The 11,571-nt window shown below is 38.7% G+C and overlaps 1 protein-coding gene across 1 annotated transcript in view; it reads left to right on the top strand.

Moving 5' to 3' along the window:
* Positions 1-4,902: 4,902 nt before the first annotated feature.
* Positions 4,903-11,571, top strand: part of LOC102491813 (tyrosine-protein kinase Fer) — a gene marked incomplete at its 5' end in the record, with an annotated part of 266,259 nt that continues 259,590 nt past the window's right edge. The window contains 1 exon segment of the mRNA XM_006161117.3: positions 4,903-5,025. Within this exon segment, the coding sequence (XP_006161179.2) occupies positions 4,903-5,025 (123 nt within the window).

The following is an 11,571-nucleotide window of genomic DNA, read 5'->3' as shown; positions in this document are numbered from 1 at the left end:
TTTTTCATCTATGTATATGGGTGATTCTTAAGTAATACAGTGATAAGTTCAAATTCTAGGTGTAATAGATGTTTTAAAAATGAAAGTAATACATGCTTTTGGTAAAAATTTAAAGTACGTGTTATGGAATGTATACTTCATAACACCTCCTTATGGGCTCAATGTTTAGATATAGTCTTTCAGGCTTTTTAAATATATTCTATATACTTTGACAAAAACTGACATATCTATTTTCTACTTATGTCTTACTTAATACTTACTGTTATATGCTATTTAAAAATATAATAACAGAATTATCTTCATAGAAATTCATTTCATAGTGTAATTATAAATTTGTAGAAATTTACCATAGACTTGTAAACAAACAATTGCCAGATGGTATGTCATTTCACCGGAGGGAGACAGAGAGAATGAGACAGAGAGAGGGAAAGTGAGAGAGCACCCCTCACGGGGAATGGTCATGCCTCAGTCCCTTCTTCTTCAGTTCTCCTTCCTCTCGAGATTTGTGCATGCACTCATACCTGGCATACTTTTGAAGCCACCAGGTCTGGGACTTGAACCACACAGTTGGCTATGTGGAATTCAACTGCTTTAACCACCTTGCCATGTTGGCCTCCATTCTATTATTCTATACACTTTTTTAATTGCTTTTTTTGGAATTCATACAGAGACCATCAGCAACCAAGAGGCCTTATGGTGCCACAGTTAAGCTCTGTGCAAAGGAAGCCAGATTCCACATGGCTGACCAACATTCAGGTCCTGGCTCCAGAAGCTTGGCAATCGTGCCAAGGACATGTGTGTGCCCAAGATTCTGACACCACGGAGAATAGGAAGAAAGTGTATTGCCGCATGACCAGCCCTCACTGGGGCTTGCTTTCTCTCTCTCTTTTTCTCTTTTTGCTTATGTGCATTTGCACATTTTTATATCCTTTAGCATGAAGAAAAAAAAAAAGGATTATTAGCAACTTTAGCTCCTAAGGGAAGTTCCTTATTTAAAAGTAAGTCCGGATTCTCTCTTTTGTATTATTGTTAAAGACATGTAGAAAAAACAAACAAAAACAAACAAACAAAAAAATACACCTTCAGTATGTAATACCAACCTCAGATCAACTAAATCACAAGAAATTTATAGAGAGCTATACAAAGTCAAAGGTAATATTTAGAATTTTGAGTGCACCAAGAAACAAGGCCTTAACTCTTTTAACGAATGCATTGATGCTGTTATTCTTGGCCTTTAGTTATTTAGGTGAACTCTCTAATTATAGAGTTCACATCGTTTTTAGATCCATTACTGTATCTTCACCTCTAAGAAAGTGATTCATAGGATTTGCATGGACTCTGACTCTCAGAACTTCACTGACATCAGGATAATTCCTTTAAAAAATTAAATTTAAAATGATAAATATTTTTAAATTAAGAAAGACAAACTGAGGCCAACTGGTGGTGTTGTGGTTAAGGCAGCTGGATCCCACATGGCTGACTGGATGGTTCGAGACCCAGTCTCTCTCTCTTTCTTACTTTCTGTTGAGCGCATGCACCCTCTGACAATGTAAAAAAAGAAAGGAAAGGAAAGGAAACCGAAAATCCTCATTATTTTTATGAATATTTCTCTAGTTAAGGGATATATTGGAATTTTACCTGAGAACATTAAGACACTGGATTTATTAACTTATTTGAAATTTCATTCTGCGTGAACTTCATCTGATTACTAACTTTATGAAACATTGTACTTAGGTGTCTTGAGTGTGTGCCTATGTAAACTTTCCAGTTTTTATTCATTTCTAAGTTGGCTCATTTGCCTGTTTAACTTCATAATCATTTTATATGCATTCATTTCATTCATCGGCATGCTTATTGATACAGATGATATATGTCAGGCACTGTTCTGGACCATGGGAATATTGTAACGAACAATACAAATGTGAACATTTATCACCTCAGGCCAGCCAGTGGTATCGTGGTTAAGGTAGCTAGAACCCACATGGCTGACTATGCTGTTCGAGTTCTGGACCCAGTGGCTTGAAAACCACACTGTGCACATGTGCATGTGTGCCCAAAATCCTGAGAGGAGAATGGAGGAAAAGAGATTGTGGTGTGGCCATCCCCTTGGGGGTGCTCTCACACTATCTCTTCTCTCTCTCTCTCTTTGTCTTTCTCTGGCAAGCGCACATGCCCTATAACAAATTTAAAAAATCATTATCACTTCATGAGCCTACATTCTAGAATGAGAACTAGCAAAAATGTTAAGTAAAATATATATTACTATATTTAGATAGTAATAAGTTCTAAGGAAAAACTTCAATAAGGAAAAAGAGTTGAGCAATTTAGCTGGCATGAGAAATGGATATTCAGCGTTGTCTAATGTAGCCAGGTCCTTTAAGAAGGAAGTAAGGGAGCTCTTACTCCTGTGACTGGGGAATTAATCCAAGAGGCAAAGCAGCAGGCTCTGAGGAGAAAGTACCTCTAGCTTCTTCCAGAACAAAGAAGAGAACGTGGCTGGCGGGGAGTACACAGAGGGGAAGTAGTCAGAGAAGAGGGACCAGGCAGGAGAGGGGAGGTCGTACAGGTCTTCCAGACCACGATAAGGACTTTGGCTTTTATTCTGAGGGAGACGAGAATTCTCAGCAAACCAGTGAGATGTTCTGTTCTAACAGGATCCCCTGGTTGGTATGTTGGGGTAGAGACTGAAGGAAGACAAAGAGAGTAACAGGATATTTGGCTGAAATATTGTTTTTATTTAATTATTGTTCTTATTCCATCCTGTGTATCTATGAACTTTTGCGTTCCTTCCTTTCTTATCAATTTCACAACAGACTTTCTTGTAGGATAATTGAATTATTTACAGATAATCATAATTCCCATGTAATCTGAGCTTAAGTATTCTTTGAAAGTTTTTCTTTTCCTGAATTCTGATTTGGAATCGATTTTGTAATGCAAGGTTTGTACCTGTGTGGTGTTTTGAGAATTGAGAGTTTGCCATGTACCATATGCTGGGGCAGAGGTTTGAGTGTTAATGCTTAGACAAGCCCCACACTTACACTGGGAAGATCCGAATGTTTCTGGATCCAGTGACCAGCTAAGGAGCCTAAGAGCTCTGACTCGGTGCATTGCACACTTAGAAACATATCAGCGTCTTTGGTGTGAAATAGTCTAAAACTGGGTGCTAACATATTATGACGGGTCTGACTTCAATGGACAAAAAGCTCTTCAGACAGACGGTTAACAACCACCCTGATTCAACTCACCCTGACACAAACTGCCCTGACTTGACTTATACTCCATAGTTAAATGTCCCTGTAAACTATTGCATGTTTGTTCCTTATTTGATGAAACAGAAATACTCATTTTAAAAGTTGTATATAAATGAAGTTTTGGTAAATTGAGTCTTATTTTATACTATGGAAAAGGAACTTTGAGATTTTTTCATTTTAACTGGAAAAATAATCTTTAGTAATACAAAACATCCCAATTTAGACAATTTTGAAAGTTCTTATTATGAACAGTTTCCTTAAAACAGGGCACATCCATATCTATTCTGTACATCTCTCTCAGGTATGTACGTGTGAGCTCTTTGTGAGGAATCCGATGACGCTTATCAAGTTGCAGTGCTGCTTGCACTGAACAGTATGTAGAGGCCCATAGGTGGTGTAGTGGTTACAGCGTTGGACTCCCACATTGTCGACCATGGTTCAAGTCCTGGACCTGATAATTTGAAAATCACACTGGGAACATGTGCGTGTGTGTCCAAAATCCAGCGTGCATTCCTCCCCACCCCCCGAGGAGTGATTTCTTACTTTTCCCTCTCACTGTCTCTCTCTGTTTCTCTCTGGCAGGTACACATTACCCCATGGCAAAAAAAAACTTAAAAACAAAATGACTAACGGGATATGTTTTATTTGCTACATTTACTGCTCTCAGTTCATCCATATGAGAACTTACTCACAGGTCCATTTGAGATATGAAGACAGAGGAGAGAGGTGCTGGCAGAATTTGGGGAAGTGCCACGTAGTTCATGATAGGGAATCGAGAGTGCTAAGGACTGAGCACGCTGCTATTTGCAGTTTTACCACTGGCCCATTTCATTTCTGTATTAGAGGTGCGTGAGTGAGAGCTTTAGGTAATGAGCCATATATAAAAATTGAAAGTCAATACTGTAATAACAAGTAGGAAACACATCATCGGTGGTATTAAAATATTTATTATTGGGACCAGCAGTTAGCGTAATGGCTATGTCACTGGACTCCCATGTAGTTGACCACAGTTCGAGTCCTGGACCCGGTAGCTTAAACTCACGCCGGGCACGTGTGCGTACATGCCCAAGATCCCAAGAGGAGAATGGAGGAGAAAGGATCATGGTGTGGCCATCCCCCCCGGGGGGTGATTTCTCGCTTTCTATCTCTCTGTCTCTCTCTGTCTTTCTGGCGAGCACACGTGTCATATAGTGAAAACCTCTCCAAAAAAAGAAAAAAATATATTATACTTCCTCACACCAGACATTATTTGTGATACTCAAAGTTTTATCAGGTGGAATGAACATGTGTGTAGATGTATGTAATTCTCTTGTTTCCCTCTAAATTGAATGTATCTCATGTTTTGTTTCCTTTGGCTATCATTTAACAAAATGCAATTCAGGTCTGTTTGTTAGTTTTTCTTTTCTCTTTATTAACAGTTTGAATTAGATTTAATAATTGTGAAAATCACTTTGTCAAAAGTTAGATTTTTAAATAAGTTGGAGTTTTATCTATTTTTGAACCATCTTAACAATTTTTAAAAGTTCAATAGTGTTATGTATATTTACATTGTTGAATATAATGGTTTTTCTTAAATGGAACTGGAATTATCAGTAAATACAGCTTTTCTGCAGTTGACTTGACACATGTTGACTTTGTTTTCTCTCTTCAGAATCTGTATCGATTTGAAGGCACTGGATTTTCAAACATCCCACAACTTATAGACCATCACTATACAACAAAGCAGGTCATCACTAAGAAATCGGGTGTAGTTCTGCTGAATCCTATTCCTAAAGTAAGTGCAAATATATATTTCTTATTGTTTCAAAGGGATAGTTTATTTTAAAGTTCTTAGATTATTTGCTTTGAAGTTCAGAAACAAAAATGTGATTAGGGGGCCAACAGGTGGTATGGTTAAGAGCGCTGGATTCTCACATGGCCAGTCGTGGTTTGAGTCCTGGACCTGGTGGCTTGCTTTCTCACTTTCCCTTCCTCCCACTCTGTCCCTCTCTGGGCAAATTAAAATAAATAGCTAAATGGCTAAATAATGTTAAGTTAAATAACTAATTTTTTTAAAAACGTGATTAGTATGATAGAGCTTGAAGCATGGAATTTCCTTGATTTTATTAAGATGGGTTATCTTTTTATTCGGTACTAGGATACTAATGTCCTGGTTCCTGTATTTCTTTTCTTTTTTTTTTTTTTTCAAGTTTTTCTTTCAAGACTTGAGTGGTTCCTGTATTTCTTTTCTTTTTTTTTTTTCAAGTTTTTCTTTAAAGACTTGAAACTCTTTTTCACTTTATAATGTTTATACTTTGAAAGGCTGAGGTTATAAAAGATTCTAGGTTATAGAAGTCAAACAAAGTGTCCCGCAATTTGAAGTACATTTGAACTTAAATTTTGATGCTAGTCTTATTTTGTATTATATGCAATTGGGACTTTTGGAAACTATGCTACTCTTCTCAAAGACAGTAGATCACAACTTCTCCATCAGAACCAGGGAATGGGTGAGATTGGTTTTGGTCCTCTTTACCTCTAAGATCTACCACGAACCACATGACTTTCATGTGCTTTCAGAGATATGTGAGGAAAGGAATGGTAATAGGAAGATTGCTGTTTTTAAGGTAAAAACTATGGGGTCTAGACCAAAGTAAAATAGGAGCTGACTTAGCTTCTGAGCATTTTTAATAACTCAGGAATTACACTTGGTAGGGGTCTTTTCTTTTGGGTACTGTGTGATAGGAGGAACAGTGCATAAATAGAATATAATTGTTAGTATTTTCCTTTAATTTTTGCTAGAGAATTTGTGTGATTTCTAGGGAGAGAGAGAGAGAGAAACACCCCTCAAGAGGGATGGTTCTGCCACAATCTCTTCACAGTTTCTCTGTCCTGTCAGAATTTGGGTCATGCATGTCCAAGTGCTTGGTATGTTTTGCAAGCCTCCGGCTCTGGGACTCAAACATGGAGCTGGCCAGCTTCCTTAATGCCAAGTGCTTGGTATGTTTTGCAAGCCTCCGGTTCTGGGACTCAAACATGGAGCTGGCCAACTTCTTTAACAAGCATATTTCTAGATGACCCAGTTTGTTGATTTCTTAAAAACATTGTGTGTGTCTGGCGTTTCAGACAAGGTTTCACCGTGTTGTGATTCTTCAGTTTCAGACTCCTGCATAGCTAGGACCACAGGCATTCACCAATATGTCCAGCTTTTTTAGGGTGACCTGGTGGTCGATCCCAGGCCTTTGTTTGCTGAGTAGCAGCATCTAGCGTGTGCTGTCATGGCTGGTCCTATTTGTTTGATTTTCTGCATCTAGGGATGACCTCCAATTTGAAGTAAGTGCTGGCTCTATCAGTGCCAGTGCATAGTCTAGATTCGACTAATTGGATCTTTGAAAAAGCAATTGTTGTATTTCCATTCATTATTCTAGAAAATAGTATCTATAGTTGTACTTTGATTACATAAGTAAGTCTTCACTGAGAAGCTGGGCTTTAATAGTCTTCTCATGGGAGACTTTGACAGTCAGATGCTTCACACACTAATTCTCTGCTAAGGAATTGGTCTTCTTGAACAATTTCTTAGAATTATGAAACTGGTCCATTCTTTTTTTTTCAAAAAAAAATTTTTTTTTTCATGATAGAGAGTAAAAGAGATGGGGGGAAAGCCTACCAAACAGGCCCATGTGATGCTGCCAGCCCCTTTCCCTAGCCCTCCAACTCTTCAGGATCTTGGACACGTATGCACCTAGTGTTCAAACTAGGGGTTTGAAATGGGGGTCCAAACTGGTGGTTAGCCATGTGGCACCCAGCGCTGCTGTTTCCTACTGACTGTGCAACCAGGAAGGGCTTCATTATTTGTTAATACTTTCTTACTCATTTCTTTTCCATCTTAATTATAGAAATCCATTAAAAAAATCTTCAGTTTGAGACTATCACATTTTCTTCTCCAGCAAAAAAAGAAAAAGAAAAGAAAAAGTCTGCCAGTGTTTCCTCTGTCTAGGAATAAATGTTATTGTTTTGCAGAATTCTAAAATCTTTCTCTCTAGTCAAGATGATCTACTTTAATGGCTTCATTTATTATTTATACATCAGTAATTTGCATATTTATATTTCTACCTGATATTTATCTTTCTCCAAATGCCAGTTTTTCTACCTTTTATCTCAAGTGGATTTTATCATCGTTCACTCCAAAATTTGTTCCTCCTTTGTGGTTAAGAGGCAGCACTAGACATCCACTTCTTTTTTTTTTTTTTTTTTTGGAGAGGTTTTTGCTATAGGGCACGTGAGCTCACCAGAAAGACAGAGAGAGACAGAGAGATAGAAAGCAAGAAATCCCCCCCCACCCCAGAGGGAATGGCCACACCGCAATCCCTTCTCCTCCATTCTCCTCTCAGGATCTTGGGCACGCATGCACACGTGCCCGGCGTGAGTTTAAGCCACTGGGTCTGGGACTCGAACCGTGGGAGTCCAGCGACATAGCCATTACGCTAACTGCTGGTCCCCCATAGACACCCACTTCTTAAGCCATAAACCGAGGAGTCATCTTTAACATTATTTTCATTACCATGCCCTCTCTCCAGTGCTTTGAGAGACAAGAGTTTTGTGTACTTAATTATACGTGTGGACACACAGACACTGATTCCAGTGTTTTCCGGTACAAATAAAATTCAGTGCAGGGAGATACTTTTACCCATGTTGGGTTGACAAGATACACAACTAGGTTGTGAGCTATCAGCACCTTGTTCACAAGCCAGCCCAGTGTTTGCATTGTCTATAGGCTTAGCCAGGTCTATAATGAGGGGCAAGGTTGTGCAGAAGAGAAAACACAGATATGGGCTTGAGTAGGGATAAGGAAAAGTTATGACGTTTTTGGCTTTACTGACAAGACAGTAATTTCACATAGAGCTACATCCTCACTGTATAAAGTTTTCCATGAAATGAACCCAGATAATGGACTCTGTTCTCTGGAAGGTACTTGGTCGGTGATACTCTTTCTCCCCAAGCCCCAGGACTGTGGAGCAGATGATCTCATCATCTGGGAGCATTAGCTGTCAGAGTAACTGTGTCCTGGAAGATCTGGAGATCAAATGGCTGTATAGGATTGTTTTATGAGGTGGAAATTTGAAGTTCATCTAGCTATTAACCTAACCCAAAGTACTGGTATGTGGAATATGCAAGTCATTATCTCAATCTGTTATAAATACTGTTATGTGCTTGATTTAAAGAATCGTGTTCCTCCTTAAGGTAACAAAGCATAGGTTGTGAAGGTTAGATCATTTTCAATTATGACTGAAAAACAAATTGATATGGATTTTGTTACGGTGGTAATATCTGTCATGCATTTTTCCTTTGCATTATTTGTGGTCTTATAACAGAAATCTATTTCTTGATTTAATTTGTGTAAAAAGTTAATGTCTTTGACTATATAATGCTATAAAATATCTAATTTCCATCTTGCTAGACTTCAGTTGGCCTACATAATGAATGTTATTTTGGTTTTCATATAATTTCTGTTTCTGATTTATTTCTTCTCCCACTTATTTCCACTCTTACTCATGAAAAGTTTTGTTTATCATCATAATGCCTAATTGGAGGATACAGTGGTCAAGGTAGTCTTAGTCTTCATATCCTGCGTTTTCACTCAGAGCTGCAGAGAATTAGGCAATCAGAGTTAGATAATTTAACTTTATCATGATAATAAAGGTAGTAGGTGCTTCAGCAACCTCTTCCTCACCATCCACTGGCTAGTTTTTCCTACACTGCCTCCTAGAGCCGGTGTAAAGATCTGGAAGATGAAAGGTATTGTTACCATCATTCTCTTAGTAGCAGATCCATTAGACATGTACATGGCCTATGCTTAACTGCACGTTTTGCTCCAGTGTCACTTCATCAGAAAGGCCTTCTCTGACAGCCATGTGTAAAATAGCCTCTCACTCTCACTCCTCTACGCCTGCTCTCCTCTTGCTAACTTTCTTTGTCAGCCCCAGGGGGCATGCTCATACTGCAGTTTCTTCTCTTCCCTCTCATGGCTGTATTGTAATCTCTCCTCCATCTCTCCCTTCGGGGTTTTAGGCACTTATGCCATGTGTGTGACATGTTTCTCATGCCACAGGATCTGAGACTTTAACTGTGTGGTCAGCCATGTGGGATCCAGCAGCCTTAACCACCAGGCCATGGACTGGTTCCTTCTTGAGGTTTTTATGTGCATTGCTTCATTTACCCTTCCCTTACTTCCATGATGTAAGTATTGTTAGTAACCCCATACAATAGTATGAATGAGAAGCTGACATTGAAAATGGTGAATGACTTGTGAAAGATAACAGAAATGATAAGAGGGAGAACTGAGATTTGAGGCCATATTCTTTTTTTTGAGAGGTTTTTGCTATAGGGCGTGTGCGCTCGCCAGACAGACAGAGAGAGACAGAGAGACAGAAAGTGAGAAATCACCCCCCAGGGGGAATGGCCACGCCGCAATCCCTTCTCCTCCATTCTCCTCTCGGGATCTTGGGCACGCACGCACACATGCCCGGTGTGAGTTCAAGCTACCGGGTCCGGGTCTCAAACTGCACTCGACTACGTGGGAGTCCAGCGACATAGCCATTATGCTATCTGCTGGTCCCAATAATGTGCTTTTGAAGATTATAAATGGAAAAATATCTCTGTAGAAAGCAATTTGGCAGAATCTGTCAAAACTGTGAAATTTTGACTAGGCAATAACACTTCCATAATTTATTCTTTAGTTGTGTTTGTGTATTTGGAAGATGGTGTCACTCTAGTTAGTCACTGCGGCATTGTTTGCGATATCATGAGACTGAAAGTAATGGGAATTTCCATCAATAGAGGCTAGATAAGTGGATTATGGTGGCCTATCCTGTGGAGTCCTGTGACTAGGGGCAATTTCTAGGTGATTGCAGAGTTCCAACACATATTGTTAATAAAAAGAACTCAGCTGCAAAGCAGAGTTTATGCTAGGTTACATTTATAAACAGGTTGGGGGGGTGTAAGAGTGTATTTCTAAGCTTGCTCTCATATAGTGAAGAAATAAAATATATATACAAGAAGTCAATAACAGAGGCTAGATTTTGGGGAGGAGGTTAAAACTTGAGTTATAAGAGAAACTTCTTACTTGTTATATTTTACATTTTTAGTTTTCTTAAACACTGAATATATTGCCCATTCAAAAGTTAAATTAAAAAAAAATGGTGAAAGAATGGTACCTGCAATCACAAACAATTATAATTTTTCAGGGTGATAAAAATATTGAAAAGAGGACATAGAATTCATGTTATATCTTGTGAAAGTAGGAAAAGCAATTTGTAAAATAGTATTATGGTATTACTTCATTTTAATAAAGTAAAAGGTAGTGTGTGTATATATTATATATACAGTAAAATGTGTGTGTGTACATACAGATACACACACACACACAGAAAAAATGGAAAGACTATCTTACATAATATTATAATTATTTTGGGTTAGAAGAGTTATGGGTGTTTTTTGGGGAACTGAAGTGTAATTTAAATTATTCTTTAATTAATTAATTTATCTTTTTAAGTTTTTGCTGTAGGGCATGTGTATTCTTCAGAGAGATTAAGAGCGAGGGAAAGTGAGATACAGAGAAAGACCAAAGAAAAGTGAGAAATCACCCCCCATGGGGATGGCCATACCACAGTCTCTTCTCCAGTCTTCTCTTGAGATTTTGGGCATGCATACACATGCACCCAGCATGAGTTTCAAGCCTCCAGGTCTGGAATGCAAACCACTACAGTCCACCAAATGGAAAACTAGCTTTACAAAACATCTTAATGTTTCATAAATGTGATGGGTTCTATCATATATTTTAGAAATCTGTGGCCAGTAGTTGATTTTGTGAACAATTTGATAATTGTTTATAGAAAGGCTCTTTTTCCTCCCAGGGGTTTTTGCCGTAGGGCGTGTGCACTCACTGGAGAGACAAAGAAATAGAAAGTGAGAAATTACTCTTCGAGGCGGGATGGTCATACTACAGTCCCTTCTCCTCGATTTCCCTCTTAGGATTTTTTGTGCATGCACACATACATGTCTGGTGTGAGTCTCAAGCCACCAGGTCTAGGACTCAAACTGTGGTTGACCATGTGGGAGTCCAGTGCTTTAACAAACACTATGGCACCTTCTGTTTCTAGAAAGTATTTTTTAAATATCAATAAAAACTGATTTTTAAAATAGCAATATGTGGGGACCAGCAGTTAGCATAATGACTGTCGCTGAACTCCCATGTAGTCAACTGGAGTTTGAGTCCTGGACCCAGTAGCTTAAACTCATGCCGGGCACGTATGTGTGTGTGCCCAAGATCCCAAGAGGAGAATGG

This window comes from Tupaia chinensis, unplaced genomic scaffold (assembly GCF_000334495.1).
Source record: "Tupaia chinensis unplaced genomic scaffold, TupChi_1.0 Scaffold138235_1, whole genome shotgun sequence".
Taxonomy (NCBI): Eukaryota; Metazoa; Chordata; class Mammalia; order Scandentia; family Tupaiidae; genus Tupaia; species Tupaia belangeri.
Note: the sequence above shows the minus strand (reverse complement) of the source record. Positions and strands in the feature narration are given on the sequence as shown.